General features: G+C 40.6%; 1 protein-coding gene across 1 annotated transcript in view; it reads left to right on the top strand.

Annotated features, from left to right (window-relative positions):
* Positions 1–7612: 7612 nt before the first annotated feature.
* LOC308381700 (protein NLRC3-like) overlaps positions 7613–17478 on the top strand; it is a gene marked incomplete at both ends in the record, with an annotated part of 81924 nt that continues 72058 nt past the window's right edge. Inside the window, 3 exons of the mRNA XM_080859283.1 lie at positions 7613–7662; positions 8139–8258; positions 10307–10426. Of these exons, the coding sequence (XP_080715409.1) occupies positions 7613–7662; positions 8139–8258; positions 10307–10426 (290 nt within the window). The remainder of the gene's footprint in view (positions 7663–8138; positions 8259–10306; positions 10427–17478) is intronic.

Raw genomic sequence — 17478 nt, 5'->3', positions numbered from 1 at the left:
GATGTGTAGCTTTTGCTGCTTTATTTCATATATTATAAAAAAAAGAATATGACTCTGAATGTTTGTTTTATTTCATCAGGACTTGACCAAAAGCTCCTCTAAGCTAAAAGCTTCACACGTGTCCCACACTGGATGAAAGGAGAACACATTACTGTAAAGATTTAAGATCAGGTCTGTTTCTATCTCTACAAGATGAAGGGAGAACACATTACTGTAATGATTTAAAATCAGGAGTGTTTCTCTCTCTACAAGATGATGGGAGAACACATTACTGTAATGATTTAAAATCAGGAGTGTTTTTCTCTCTACAAGATGAAGGGAGAACACATTACCGTACTGATTTAAAATCAGGAGTGTTTTTATCTCTACAAGATGCAGAAAAAGTAATTCATGCTCATGTCAACAGAAGATAGGATTTGTGCAACTCTCTGCTACCTGAATGTAGTAATATTTCATCTATCTACAAATATAGACACCATGCTGCTGTATAAAAGATAGTATGCAAAGGACATCAAAATGTCCCAAACTGATATCATGTGTGTGTACTATGTAATGAGGAGGGAGAACTGAAGACAAAGAAAGATGACTAACCAATCAATACGTAGGGTTAAGTACAAAGTTGTATCGTGTTTTCCTCCAGACATTAAATCAGACTATTGTAGAGGAGGTGAAGGTTCAGATTGTGTATAATGGGTATATGGGTATCTTACTTGTGGATATGAGGGGGAAAGAGGGTGGATCTGCTAGATGTTTCTAAATGACTGACGGGATGGACTCTGGACACCTGTCAGTCAAACAGAGGAAGTGAGAGGTCTATTTTAACATGCAGTACTGGTGAGACTGAGATCATGTGCACATCCTCTGAAAGAGCTGCTACCATGAGCTGAGTTCAGTCATCTGTAGCAGCTCTGCACCTGTTCTCAGATCAGTCTCCTGAGGGCTCTGATTCTCTCCTGCTGAGGGAGGTTTTTGTACGCCGCTCTAACACTGTGTGAATGGATATGCAGCACCCTGCTGACAGTAATAATCTGCAGCATCTTCAGGCTGGACTCTGCTGATGGTCAGAGTGAACTGTGTTCCAGACCCACTCCCACTGAAACGATCTGGAACACCAGACTGACGAGATGTTGCCCTGTAGATCAGGAGTTTAGGAGCTTCTCCAGGTTTCTGGGAGTACCAGTTGAGATAGTTAGACACACTCTCACTGGCTGTGCAGCTGATAGAGACAGTTTCTCCAGCCTGAACAGACTTTGATGTGGGAGACTGAGTCAGAATTTTATCAGCTGAGGACCCTAAAAGAATATGATCAAGTCAAAACATTTAAATAATTAAACAGCTTAGAAGCAGAAATGTATCAGCAGCTCTTTAATGAAATCTGATGAACCTTCTTGCCAACAGCTCAGTGTAGTTACAGAAAGTCTTTCTCACCTTTGCAAGGAGTCCCATTGCTACCAGCATTAAAACAGGTGAAAGCATCTTTGAATCTTTCTTCTCAGTGGCCCTAACAGCGCTGAAGTCCTTTAGTTAACACTAGGGCTCTTAAAGTAGATGGAGCAGTAAGGCAGGGCAGATATGCAAACATGACCCAGTCACACACACTTCCTCAGGGGACACTTCTCTCTGGAAATGGGGGGGGGGGGAGTTGGCAGGGTAGGTTAACCCCCACTTGAGCTACAGATACTTCAGCCATTCTGAAAATAGATTTGTCTCATCAATATTTACTTTCCAGTCATCTTTGGATTGCCAGATATAAAGTTAAGAGGCTCATATGACAGATGTGACTCATGATATGAGATGAGATGAATTTCTTTAGTGATGCATAAAGCATAATGAAATGTGCACGTTCAGGTCACCCACTGAGGGCCTTATTGTGAAGAATACATTCCTGAAATGTTGTTCATACACACGCCATATGAATTCATTTTAAAATCTAAGTAGACTTTTAAATCTAAATAGAGCCTAACTGCTTCACAGTAAACTCCCTCTTGAATTCAGGTGCAGGGAAAATTAAGCTTTGCCTCCCCCTTGTGACTAATGTGTGCAACAGCAGTAGTAACACCAGACATGTCATAAGTGTAATGAGAGCACTCAAAAAGAATCTCAAAAAGAAACTGGATAGGGCATCCAATGGTATCAAAGTGAGGCATCGTGGTGGCCATTTTATGGGGACCACTTTCCTGCTTGAGACCAATGAGTATGACGGGCGATGAATATTAGATATAAGATTTTTAATGAATTTGCATATTAAGCCTTAATGTCAAGTTTTCAGAAACCTTGTTTTATAGCTTGTGTTTGATTGATATATATAAATATTTTCAAATATTGAAACTTGTTCGTCTATCGTATTTTATTAGTGTTAATGATTAGAACCTGGCCAATTACAATAAGGCTTAATATGCAAATTCATTAAATATCTAATATTCATTGCCCGTCATAATCATTGGTCTCAATCAGGAAAGTGGTCCCAATAAAATGGCCGCCACGATTTTTCGTGTGGCCTCACTTTGAAACTGTCCGAAACCATATGAGGCGCTATCCAGTTTCTTTTTGAGATCAGTGAATGAGACTCAGTGGTGAGCTACTCCTGCGTCTTCCTGCTGTGTCACTACTTTAGTGCAGTGATTGCAAAAGTTTATATTTGATATTTCAGTTTTTGATTTATTTAGCTATTGACAGATCGGACATGACATGTGGAGAATTGAGCATTTATAACAAAACATATGTATGGATACATTTTCTCAATTAAACAGGACAGAAATGTAATATCAATTGTAGTTGAATGAAGTTAAAATTCCAAAGTGACTTATTGGGTTTAGTGTTGCCATGAGGACTTTAGAGATTGATTGTATATATACACACCAAGTTTCTATAAGACCAGGCTAGACATACAGTATAAGCCACATAAGATGTATATATACACACCAGGTTTCTTAAAGACCAGGTTAGCCACTTATGTGGTGAATTTAAACCGAAAAACTAGATATTGATGTAATTTTAAACTGTACATGGATACGAACATTGAACATGCAACACACACACACAAAACACCTGCACCCAGTCCACTAAAGCAGGCAGCATACAGGCTGCAGTGGCGGGTCACACAGGTGCCCGTCACAAATCTGCATTAAGCGTAGGCATCACATTGTCACATGATATCCAGCAGACTAAATCTATGCCTGCTGTATGAGGGTGCCTCTTCACTGCGTAGAGCTAAGCAGCTTTATCTACAGCTCTCAGGTCCAAGCCCTCCAGTCTGAGAGAACTGACCAGAGAGGAAACACACTGTAGCTGTCTGGTGTGTTACGAACTGGACTGCCTAACAACAGTGCCAGAGAGAAGAACCCTGAGTAGGCTGCTTACCATCATGGACAATGACCACCACCCACTGTACAGTACTTTCAATGGACAGAGGAGCATTTTCAGTGGCAGACTCCTGTCACTGTCATGCTCATCGGACAGGCTGAGGAAGTCCTTTGTCCCCAGGGCCATTCAGTTTTACAACGCCACGCAGAAGGGGAGGGGAAGGGAGATGGACTTCTCTGCATGAGTCTACCTCAGTCTGCCCTCCTCTTCTCATCTCACTATATTCCATCCCACTGCCCATCCTTTTACTGGCTACATTAACCTCTTGGACAGACTTTACTTTTACTTTACTATCTACAGCCGCGGAAAAAATTAAGAGACCACTTCAAAATTATCAGTTTCTCTGGTTTTATTATTTATTGGTATGTGTTAAAGTAAAATGTACATTTTTGTTTTATTCTATAACCTACTGGCAACATTCCTACTAAATTTCAAATAAAAATATTGTCATTTAGATCATTTATTTGCAGAAAAATGACAATTGGTCAAAATAGCAAAAAAGATGCAGTGTCTTCAGATCTCGAATAATGCAAAGAAAACAAGCTCATATTCATTTTTAAACTACACAATACTAATGCTTTAACTTAGGAAGAGTTCAAAAATCAATATTTGGTGGAATAACCTTGATTGAAAATCACAACTTTCATGTGTCTTGGCATGCTCTCCACCAGTCTTTCACATTGCCGTTGGGTGACTTTATGCTACTCCTGGCGCAAGAATTCAAGCAGCTCGGCTTCTTTTCATGGCTTGTGACCATCCATCTTCCTCTTGATCACATTTCAGAGGTTTTTTTATGGGATACCCTAAAAGACCATAAGGATTGAACCAAAGCGGACTGGAGGGTCTCCTAGTTCGTCTTCTCTGATGAGTCCAATTTTCAGCTTTGCCCAACACATGGTCGTCTGATGGTTAGACGGAGACCTGGAGAGGCCTACAAGCCACAGAGTCTTGCACCTACTGTGAAATTGGACTCATCAGAGAAGACGAACTAGGAGACCCTCCAGTCCGCTTTGGTTCAATCCTTATGGTCTTTTACAAACCTCAGCCAGGCAAAGTACAACGTTGTCCCGGAAGAAAAACTTGCTTCCTTTTGCTCTGACAATGTTCCCCAACTCTGAGAAGTGTTTTTTCCAGCAGGGCAATGCTCCATGCCACACAGCCAGGCCAGTAAAGGTGTGGATGGAGTATCACCAGATTAGGACCCTGTCATGGCCAGCCCAATTTCGAGACCTGAATCCCATAAAAAAACCTCTGAAATGTGATCAAGAGGAAGATGGATGGTCACAAGCCATGAAAAGAAGCCGAGCTGCTTGAATTCTTGCGCCAGGAGTAGCATAAAGTCACCCAACGGCAATGTGAAAGACTGGTGGAGAGCATGCCAAGACACATGAAAGTTGTGATTTTCAATCAAGGTTATTCCACCAAATATTGATTTCTGAACTCTTCCTAAGTTAAAGCATTAGTATTGTGTAGTTTAAAAATGAATATGAGCTTGTTTTCTTTGCATTATTCGAGATCTGAAGACACTGCATCTTTTTTGCTATTTTGACCAATTGTCATTTTTCTGCAAATAAATGATCTAAATGACAATATTTTTATTTGAAATTTGGTAGGAATGTTGCCAGTAGGTTATAGAATAAAACAAAAATGTACATTTTACTTTAACACATACCAATACATAGTAAAACCAGAGAAACTGATAATTTTTAAGTGGTCTCTTAATTTTTTCCGCGGCTGTATATCACTATCACTATCTAGTGCATATGATCTATATCATATGCACTATCCTCACACACACAATCACAGTACTTTATTTGCACTATCCACACATGCGCATGAAAACTTTTTGCACTCCTTGCACTACTCTCCAATACTTTCAACACTGTCACAATTAATGCACACTGTTATATAGGGCCAGATTTATCCTGTACCTGTAAACACTCCACTCCCTGTGTACATGTTCTCCCTATGTGTATTGTTTTGATTGTGATTCATGTATGTATGTTTGTGAGTTAAGTGTATAAGCTATTGGATGACCTTAATTTCCCTCGGGATCAATAAAGTATCCATCTATCATCTATCTATCTATCTTCGCACAAATAATACACAACAATTTCCTGAGCTAAGCTACAACACAGCAACCGTGTACAGCAAGGTGGGCTGGAGAGGTGTATGCTATAGTAGGATACACAGCGTATATTATTTAAGATAGAGCGAGCAGACAGAGGAAAACACAGAACAAAAAGAATACATTTACCCAGGGAAATGCGAGGGTCGGGGCTATCGCCTGTCGCCTAGTCAAAATACAGCGAACTGGATCAAATGGTAACCTAGGCTATCTTTACTGTTACTAAATCTCACCTATTCACGTGCAATGGCGTTTGCCGGCTTGCTCTTCACCCAAGCTTCCCTTCCTTTTTTAAACCCCACATAATTGATGAACCTCCCACTCGTTCGTCACATTGTTACATCCATTCCAAAAACGCAGTTTGAAGGAAACAAGATAGATCCCGCTAGGCCATGTCAAGTTGAGAGTCCCATAGTGCAAGTACATGCAAATAAACACACATCTCATTATCCCCAAATAACACAACACTCCTTACATATACAGTATATGTGCATAGACCCTTATATCTGATAGCAGTTTAACTGTGGAACTGTAGTAGCATTAGTCTGACTGGAGCAGAGCTGCTGCAGATGCTGCAGTTTCCAGACAATCAGTACCAGATGATCATCCAGCTGCCCTCGTTTTCTAGTAATACATAATCACTATCTCTAAATTGATTAAAACTACTGCTACACTTTAAAGGGTTATTGTTATCTAGTGATCCATAATCAGAATTTCTGAACTGATCAGCATTTGTAAACTGATGACTATGTTTACAATGCTTTGATGTCCGGGAACATATTTGGTCTGATTTTATTTAATTAATAAAATGTGATGCCATATGGTGTCATGAGGGCCATTAAACTTTCTTTCTTTCACAAAGTATAGTCTCAGTTTGGTCAGTTCAATTACTCATGTCTGGTTCTGCCTCTTTATATCAAACACAAATCTTATAGATCCACTATGGAATCCCTACTAGATAAAATATCAGTCTTTTGTAGTTGGGTAGACAGCTATACGTTACTTATAATACTTCCCTGAATGGAATTCTACCAGATAAAATAACATTTTAAAATAATCCGTCTTTGTTAGGCTGGCTTGAGTCTCCCCCATTTACTGATAGGGCTAGTACTTTATTTTACTTAATCAAAATAATCATCAACAATAAATCATCTTTACAGTACAAAGATTATAATAAATGTAGAAAATGTTCAATTGCTCAGAAGCTCTTTGATTTGATAAACATCTGATGAGAAAAAACTGTAATAATCTATTGACATACACACCATTATGTCTGGGAGAACTATACAGTATGCTTATATATTCAGTGGTTGTGTTTAAGTAATTCCTTCATTGTTTTTGAGTGAAAGCCCCAGTCTGTCTGTTAAACCCACTTCCACTGCATTCAGCTGAGCTATGGAGTCTGGATATGGATAGACTATGAACCCCTCCACTGGACATGAGACAGACAGAACAGATCGTCCAATCAGATTCAAGTGTTCCTCAATGGAATGTACAGCAGTAATTATACACCCAAGTCATAAGGAAGTGACTCTTTAGTAGCCTGTACTCCACCATAGAGGACAAGGGTGTTTGGAGGAGTTTGCAAAGATGCAACGTTTGAGAGCTTGGATATACGGCACTCTAGGTAAGTGTAACTATAGTGGGGAGATCAGCTGGTGTTTAGAGAGCATTATGTAAGTTCTTCTGCTAAAGTTTGTTGTGTGTAGTATGTTGACAGCGCAGTTTCTCAACATCTAAACTCACAGATGTAACACAACGAGTGGCAGGTATCACAAGGTGGTTCAACAGTTTAAAGGAAGGTAGGATTAGGTGAATTAATTTGATTAGTGCTTTTGATTTGCAATAGCCAGAAGGCTAACAGCTCAGCTGTTTAAATACATGTTCCTTTCCAAATAGTAAGTACTTGTTTTATGGTAGAGTTTACGTAGAAAACTGTTCGTTCTATAAGTATGTGTTTTATGAGTAGACATGGACTTTGGCACAGCCTAGGACATAGAGAAGGGTGTTTGTGAGTAGCTGGAGGTGAATATGAATGATTAACATGATCACATGCTTCTGGGGAGAGAGATGGTGACTGTCTGAGCTGCACATAGGGGGGAATGAGTGGGCTTCTTCTTAATGAGTGGAGCCTACCAGTGTAGACCTGTGTTTGTGTCACATGCCACAGGGTAGGACTTCTTAACACAAGATTTTGTTTGATTTTCAATATGAGTTGTTTTCTAAGTAGACTGACATTACTTCATTTGCTCTTCTTCCATAACAGAAAACATTCTGCCATATTATCAACAACCCCAAAACACACTTTATAGTAGCACTTGCACAAGGCAGACTAGAGAATCTGCTAGTGGACATGGAGATACAAGGTGAGGAGTGTGTGTGTGTGTGTGTGTGTGTGTGTGTGTGTGTGTGTGTGTGTGTGTGTGTGTGTGTGTGTGTGTGTGTGTGTGTGTGTGTGTGTGTGTGTGTGTGTGTGTGTGTGTGTGTGTGTGTGTGTGTGTGTGGGTGTGTGCGTGTGTGTATTTTATTTGTTTGTGTGGTTTAATTCACTATCACCTGATTTAGATTTTTGGTAAACAAGACCCTTTGTTTTTTTTCTGATCACACCTGAACATTACAGTAACATTCTGCCTTCATTTACTGAAAGACCAACAACCCAGAAAGGGAGACCAGACTCTCCTGCACCCAGCTGTGTGTCTATGAAGAGCGATCGGTCAAAAGGTCGCATCATCAACTTTAGTGAGGGACACAGTCATCCTGATCCCAGGTAAGGGCAGGGCTCCATCTGGAAAAAGAGTTAGTCTTCTTTTGTACATTCACTTTGACATAAATATATTCATAAATGTGTGGAGAGGATATACGCTACAGCTATTCTCTGGAATCTCATTTAGATGTCTACTAGTGTGTTGAAATCTGAATGTGAAACTGCATGGTTGGTCATGAGAGGCTGATTTCCTTGCAACAAATGGTAAACTCAAGTTCAAGTTCAAGTATTTTTTTGTCAGATACACAGAAAAACAGTCAGGCTGTGCATTGAAATTCTTAGGACAAGACACCCCACAACAACCTACCATAGCATAACATAAAATAACATAACATAACATATAAGTACTCTGAACATAAATTACACATATAATAAATATACAAAATATACAAAATAAATATACAATACCATCTGCTAAACATATAATACACATATAGTAACCTAAACTAACCTAATATACCTATACTAACCTAAAGACAAATCAAGTGTGCCTGGTATCAGGTAGTGCAATATTACTGTAGTGCAAACAGTGGAAAACAGTAACATGTAAAGTGAAAGGTGCAAGACTGTATCACTGTCCATTTAAAGGTGCAATAAGGATTAATAGCTATTCGCTAAAGGTATGCTAGCAGCTAAAACTAACAAAAACTCTTGAAATGTGCTGACTTTGACATTATGACAAACTAGTTACTCAACGACTGTCCTTACACAGTCAAACATCTAGCAAGTGCAACACAAGACTAAGCAAGACGGCAAATAAGCTACTTACTAGATCGGTAGAAGGTAAACAAGTCAGGTTGGCGGGCTGCGGCAGGCGAAACTACAGAACGCAGTTATATGCCTATCGACCCTGCTATGCCAATGGCACCGACGCGATTCTCCATATTAAATGTCATTGTAGCGCCCCAATTTTTTTTAAGCTGTTATTTTAAGGTTAAACTGCTTATCCTAACCCCTAATCCTGAAGCATAATTGTTGCATATTGTACCTTTAAAAGCCTGATGGCCCTTGGAAAGAAACTGCTCTCCAATCTACGGGTGCGAGATCGAATACTTCGGTAACGCCTACCAGAAGGCAAAGGGGAAAAAAGTTTATAGGATGAATGATAGCAGTCTTTAAGGATCCTCCCAGCTTTCCTGATGCATCGTGTATGGAAGATGTCCTTCAGGGCTGGGAGCTCCCTGCCTATGATAAACTCTGCAGACCTGACCACACTGCGTAGGGCCTTACGGTCCTTGGCTGTGCAGCTCTCGTACCACACTGTGATGCAACCAGTCAGGATGCTCTCTATAGTACACCTGTAAAAGTTAGTGAGGATGACTGATTCCATACCAAACTTCTTCAGTCTACTGGGGAAGAAAAGGCCTTCCCGGGCCGCTTTCACCACCTTGTTCGTGTGAACAGACCAGGTGAGATCACTGCTGATGTTCACCACAAGGAACCTGAAGCAACTGAACTTTTCGACTACTGATCTATTGATGTATAGGGGCGCATGCTCTTCCTCCTGCCGTCTCCTATAATCCACAATCATCTCTTTAGTTTTGCTGATGTTAAGAGAGAGGTTATTAACCTGACAACATGTTGTCAGGGTATCAACCTCCTCTCTGTAGGCTGCCTCGTCATTGTCAGTGATGAGGCCCACAATGGTTGTGTCATCAGCAAATTTCACGATGAGATTTGAACTGTGCGTAGCCGCACAGTCATGCGTGAACAAGAAGAACAGGAAAGGGCTGAGGAGAGGTACCTGTGTTGGTGATTACTGTGGATGAGGTGCGGTCACCGATTCTCACCACCTGTGGCCTCCCGTCAGAAAGTCAAAGATCCACCTGCATAGGGAGGTGCTTAGTCCCAGGTCTATGAGCTTGGAGACGAGTCTGGAGGGGATACTGGTGACAGTTACTAGGATGTGAGGTTTTTTGTGTTCTATTTGTTTGTGTGGAACCTGTAGGTTTAATACAATACCACCTGATTTAGAGACCACCTGACAAGACCCTTTGTTTTTTTATCTGATCACACCTGAACATAAACATTCTGCCTTCATTTACTGAAAGACCAACAACCCAGAAAGGGAGACCAGACTCTCCTGCACCCAGCTGTGTGTCCAGGAAGAGTGATCAGTCAAAGGATGACACCATGCACTTTAGGGAGGGACACAGTCATCCTGATCCCAGGTAAGGGCAGGTCTCCATCTGGAAACAGAGTTAGTCTTCTTTTGTACATTCACTTTGACATAAATATATTCCTAAATGTGTGGAGAGGATATACGCTAGAGCCATTCTCTTGTCTTGTTTACTAATGAATCTCATTTAGATGTCTACTAGTGTGTTGAAATCTGAGTGTGGAACTGCATGGTTGGACATGAGAGGCTGATTTCCTTGCAAATATGGTAAACTAATGGGTACTGGTGTCAGTCACTAGGAAGTGAGGTTTTAAAATTGCGTTGTACACACTAACCCTGTTACTTGTATTTGCTTCCTTGGTTGGTCATGTACTCCTTTGTTTACTTCCTGTGTTCAATGTCCTTTCGTTGTCCCTTTTTCCTTTGTTCACACCCCTGTCCTTAGTGTTTTGTCTCGTTGCTTCCTGCCCACCTGTGTCTTGTTTTCTTTTTTAGTCCTGTGTATTTAAACTCTTGTTTCATCAGGTCTTTGTCTGTCAATGTTCATATTTTACGTTGTTGTGTTTGGTTTCATGCTGTCTCACTGCACCTTTCCTGTTTGTACCTGCCTGTGTCAGTAAAGATTCCCCTTTGTGTTTCAAAGTTTGTCTACGTGTCGTGCATTTGGGTCCAGCTCTTCTGCTCATACAGTTATTATCAGTGTTACAATTAATATTCCATTGATGCACAGAACTGTACACTTCTCTTGAAGCAGAACATTTTAGACAAGACTTCTAATCACTTTAAGCTGGATGTTAAAAAATTGTTGTCTGGGAATTCCCCGCCCCTTCACTGCATTTCATTTGCTCAGTTGGTCTGGCGAACTACTCAACAGCGGTCCACTTCAGTCACGTAATTGGACACGCCTTTAACCAATCAGACCAACGATACTATACAACGCTACAACGATCGGTAATAAAGCAAACACATATTTTTTTCTGTAGAAATTGTTCCAGGGCAAGTTTCTGTTCTGTTTTCAAAGAAAACTTGCCTTTGAAATCATCCAAGACAGCCGGCGACCTCAATGTCCAATGTTTAAAAACTCTCTTTGCTGTAGCTTTTGTTACGTAGCCGTGGTTAGCTTAAATCCGCCAATGGCGCGCCAGGTAGCCAATAGCCCGTTTGTGATTGGCTCCAAGGATCCTTACAATGCTGAACTAAACTGCTATAGCCAGTTTGCCAGACCGATTCTGAAGGCAAAATCAAATTGGCCGGAAGAAGAGGGGCGGGACTTCCCAGACAAAAAAAATTGCTAAAACAAGGAGAAATGAGGCATCATTAACATTAAAGGTCTATATCCCTCGTCCGGGATATTTTTATTTTTGAGTTTTCGTCTTAGAGACATAAAAAGAACAACCACGGAAACATTGAACCCTTTTCTAATATTATTGCTGAGGTCTTCTAGAATAGAATCTTATATTCCATTTGTGCATCAATGTTTTTAGTTAAGCAAAATGTACAAAAACATCAAGGCATGTCAGACAACTTAGAAAAGTCTAAAAGGCCTTGGACCTTAGAGTGTTAAAATAAGGAAATATAATGTTTATCTCATTTTTCACATCTTCCTTCTGTACTTAGTGTTGCTGTTTGGTGCATAAATATTGACCTGTAAATGCTTTGTTGACCAATATCTGCTGTCCTCCTATGTCTACTTAGTGTCCAACAGGAAGAACAAACAATGCATCCATCCTCCGGCAAAACGTGGCAAAATGAATTGTCTACTGTATTCAAGGTGTGTAAAACATAATACACATAGTTCACTTTCTAAGACACCAATGATCAAACTTAAACACTTGTGAGCCTTTTTAAGGTTTTGATGAGTTGCTGTGACGATCCCAATAAGAGGCTGGGTGCGGTCACACAGTGTCTTTATGTATCGTGTACAAAGGAGATTTTTCTTTTTTTAATACTTTACAATAGCCTGCTTTAAAATATTAGGTAGATGTGTTTCTATACAGAACACTTTGAAATCCTGTTATGGTAATGCACTGGACTGTCAAACCTCTTTGTTACAGTTACAGCATTTATACTGTATAAAACTACTGAAATATTGCTGTTCTGAAAGTGTTAGTCAAGCAAACATTTGGGTCATTCAAGCAATGGAGGGGATACTGGTGTCAGTTACTAGGAAGTGAGGTTTTCTGTGTTGTATTTGTTTGTGTGGAACCCGTAGGTTTAATACATTACCACCTGATTTAGAGACCACCTGACGAGACCCTTTGGTTTTTATCTGATCACACCTGAACATAAAGGTAGATGTGTTTCTGTACAGAACACTTTGAAATGCTGTTATGGTAATGCACTGGACTGTCAAACCTCTTTGTTACAGTTACAGCATTTATACTGTATAAAACTACTGAAATATTGCTGCTCTGAAAGTGTTATTCAAGCAAGCATTTGGGTCATTCAAGCAATGAAAATGAAAACGGCACAATCTCTCTGAGTGATATAGTGTTTTAGAAAACTGGAACTGGAGTGTTTTAGATTTGTCACACTAGTGCTAAGTTATTGATACAAACTCATTAACTATATGAATTTGTGTCAAAAGGTTAACACACATAGTTAGATTATGAATAGGATTGTTGAGTTTTGCAGTAGATTTGTGATGGTTTGCTTTTTTTTTTTAGCATTTTGAAAAAAGTTGACTTGGTTACAGAAAATTTGTGTAAGCGGTTTTTAAAAACTGTAAGCACTGGAAATGTTTTAATGCATGAAAACGACTGATCAGAGGTATAGAAGAGATGTTATGCAAATGTTTCATCCTGTTTTTTTCATCATTGACTAATGATTTGATTTGCCATCAGGAACTTGAACACAAAGTCATCACTTTCATGACGAATGAACTGAAGAGGCTCAAGAAGGTCCTGACTCATGATTACCCAGAATCCCCTTGTAGTGAGGAGGAGGAGGATGAGGAGGACCAGAGAGAAGCCAGAGATGGAGCTCTGAAGATTGCAGTGCACATCCTGAAGAACATGAACCAGGATACCCTCGCTCAGCAGCTGGAGAGATGTGAGATATTTACTCAACACTGAGTTACTGAACATACATATACATTGTTATTACAGCTTGATTCTAAATATACTGAATAGTTCATAGATAAATGCTTATGTTCTGTATAAACATCATTACTCCTTTAATATGTGATTTCAAATCTCGCTAGAAAACAGTGGTGTTCACAATTTTTTTCTGTTTATAATAACTGTAAGGACAGAGTTAATTGAACCATTAAGGAACACTTCCCATGAGCCCTCAGTAAAAACTGCCATTAGCATGTCACAGATGTCATGGTAGATGACACAGGATATCTTTACAGAGAGTCAGTGTCCAGAAATACTATAGTATCATGTTACCATTAACAATAATTTTCAATGGCTCTCAAACAGGGATATTTTTACATGATTCTGAAACTTGCAAATCTGAAAGCTGTCATAACAGTTACTAATGATGATGCCTGAACACAGAGTGTCATGATGACTACTGACAGGATATGATGTCTATCATAATTTGTTAATAACTCTCATGACAAAGGCTTAAAGTGCTCACTTCACACTTACATACAGTGGGGAAAATAAGTATTTGAACCCCTTGCGATTTCACAAGTTTGGCCACTTCCAAAGAAATGTGTGATCTATAATTGTAATGGTAGGTGTATATTAACAGTGAGAAACAGATTATCAACAAAAAAATCCAGAAAAATGCATTTTATAACATTTATGACTTTATTTGCATTTGATGCAAAAAATAAGTATTTGAACCCCCAAAACTGACTGACAAAAATGACTTAGTACTTGGTGGAATAACCCTTATTGGCAAGCACAGACGTCAGACGTTTCTTATAGTTGGTCACCAGGTTTACAAACATCTCAGGAGGGATTTTGGTCCACACCTCTTTCCAGATCCTCTCCAAATCTTTAAGGTTGTGTTTTCAATGGGAGGGAATGAGGGAATGAGGTTCAAGCCCAATATTCCACGTTACATGGCCCCATCCATAGTCCCCTTGATGCGGTGGAGTCGTCCTGTACCCTTGGCAGAGAAACAGCCCCAAAGCATAATGTTTCCACCTCCATGCTTGATGGTGGGTATGATGTACTCTTGGGGTCATATTCAGCATTCCCCCCCCCTGTCAAACACGGCAAGTCGAGTTGATGCCAAAGAGCTTGATTTTGGTATCATCTGACCACATTCTGTCTCCCAATCCTCCCTAGAATCATTCAAGTGTGCAATGGCAAACTTCAGATGGCCCTGTACATGCGCTTCCTTGAGCAGGGGGACCTTGCGAGTGCTGCAGTACTTCAAAAAATTACGGCGTGGTGTGTTGCCAATGGTTTTCTTGGTGACTCTGGTCCCAGCTGCCTTGAGATCATTCACAAGCTCCCCCTGTGTAGTTCTGGGGTTATTCTGCACCTTTCGAATGATCACTGATTCCACACGAGGGGATATCTTGCATGGAGCCCCAGACCAAGAGCGGGTGACAGTTGTTTGGTGTTGCTTCCATTTATGAATAATCGCACCAATAGTTATCTGCTTCTCACCAAGCTGCTTGCCGGTGGTTTTGTAGCCCATTCCAGCCTTGTGCAGGTCTACAATCGTATCTCTGACGTCCTTGGACAGCTCTTTGGTCTTGTTCATGGTGGTGAGGTTGAAGGTGTGAAGTATGATTCTTTGGACAGGTTTCTTTTATACAGGTCACCAGTTGAGATCAGGTATACCTTGTTAGACCTAATGAGGACTAATCTGTGTGCTTTTTGGGCACATAACTGGCCATTGGGAGCCAGAATTCTTGCTGTTTGCTTGGGGGTTCAAATACTTATTTTTTGCATCAAATGCAAATAAAGTCATAAATCTTATAAAATGCAGTTTTCTGGATTTTTTTGTTGATATTCGGTTTCTCACTGTTAAAATACACCTACCATACCAGATCACACATATCTTTGCAAGTGGCCAAACTTGCAAAGTCGGCAGGGGTTCAAATACTTATTTTCCCCACTGTATGCTGTCAGATTGACTAAATCATCTGTATTTATCTCTAGATTGGCTGTTTCCTAGATGTCAACAAAAGCTCAAATACAACCTAACAGAGAAGTTTCAGAGTGTATTCGAAGGCGTGGCTAAGCCAGGAAACCCTACTTTTCTGGAGAAGATCTACACAGAACTCTACATTACAGAGGGGGAAAGTGTAGAGGTCAATACAGAACATGAAATCAGACAGATTGAAATGGCATCCAGGAGACAAATGACAGAGAGGGAAACACCAATCAAATGTACTGAGATCTTCAAGCCCTTACCTGGACAAGACAAACCCATCAGAACTGTGCTGACAAAGGGAGTTGCTGGCATTGGAAAAACAGTCTCTGTGCAGAAATTCATTCTAGACTGGGCTGAAGGCAAAGCCAATGAGAATATTCACTTCATATTTCCTCTTCCTTTTCGGGAGCTGAACTTGATTAAAGACAAGAAATACACCCTTATGGACATCATCCATCACTTCTTCTCTGAAACAAAAGGCTTTGCCTTTTCCAACCAGGACAGATACAACATTGCTTTCATCTTTGATGGTCTGGATGAAAGCAGACTTCCTCTGGATTTCCAGCACAATGAATGCATCTACAATGTAACAAAACCTGCCTCAGTGGATGTCCTTCTTACAAACCTCATCAAGGGGAATCTGCTTCCCTCTGCTCTTGTGTGGATCACCTCCCGACCAGCAGCAACCAATCAAATCCCTTCTGAGTGTGTTGACCAGGTGACAGAAGTCCGGGGTTTCAATGACAAACAAAAGGAGGAGTACTTCAGGAAGAAAATCACAAAAGAGGAGCTGGCTAGCAGAATCATTACACACCTGAAGTCATCCAGGTGCCTCTTCATCATGTGTCACATTCCAGTCTTCTGTTGGATGGCAGCCACTGTTCTGGAGTACATCCTGACTGAAGCAAAGAGTGGAGAGATTCCAACATCTTTGACACAAATGTACACACACTTCCTGATCATACAAACCAAACACAGGAGTCAGAAGTATGGAAACCGCGATGCGGATACACTCTGGAACCTGAAGACCATTCTGTCCCTGGGCAAACTGGCTTTTCAGCAGCTGGAGAAGGGCAATCTGATCTTTTATGAGAAGGACCTGAGAGAGTGTGGCATTGATGTCACAGAAGCATCAGTGTACTCAGGGATGTGTACCCAGATCTTCAGAGAGGAGGCTGGGCTGTACCAGCACAAGGTGTTCTGCTTTGTTCATCTGAGTATTCAGGAGTTTCTAGCAGCTTTATATGTGTTCCTGCACTTTAGCAACAGAGATGGCAATATGCCTGTCCAACAGCATACTTCTCAGCTTCATTCAATGCTCAGTGCTAACACACTTCATGACCTACACCAGACTGCAGTGGATCTGGCCTTAAGGAATGAGAATGGACACCTGGACCTTTTCCTGAGGTTTCTGCTGGGCCTCTCACTGGACTCCAATCAGAAACTCCTAACAGACCTGCTGCCACAGACAGGAAGCAGCTCACTGAACACTGAGGAAACAGTCGACTACATCAAGTGGAAGATCAGAGAAGCCCCCAACCCAGAGAGATGCATCAACCTGTTCCACTGTCTGAATGAACTGAATGACCACTCTCTGTGGAGGAGGTCAAGGGCTACTTGAGGAAGGGAAAAGGAACCAGAGAGAATCTCTCTCTTTTTCCAGCTGTCCAGCTCTGGCCTTTGTGCTGCTGATGTCAGACAGGAACTGGAGGACTTTAACATGGAGGATTATGGGGAACACTATTCACCTGCCAGATCAGATGCAGGTCTGCTGAGGATGCTGCGGTGGTCAAAGCATCAAGAAGAGTGAAGTGAGTATTGGAGTCTTGATTGAGTGTAAAGGTGGTTACTGAGGTTAAATTCTATATTGTTATATATGTAATGTTTGGAGTCAAAGTTACTGTAGTATTACTGACAGTATTGTAGGCGATTCAAAATGTATCATTATAGCATCTGATCATCAGTTTAGCAAATGATGCATATATTAATATACACAATTTAATGATACATTGCAATTGTCTGCTATCTAGATGAAGT

The sequence above is a fragment of the Sprattus sprattus genome (assembly GCF_963457725.1).
Source record: "Sprattus sprattus genome assembly, chromosome: 20".
In the NCBI taxonomy this organism is placed as follows: Eukaryota; Metazoa; Chordata; class Actinopteri; order Clupeiformes; family Clupeidae; genus Sprattus; species Sprattus sprattus.
Note: the sequence above shows the minus strand (reverse complement) of the source record. Positions and strands in the feature narration are given on the sequence as shown.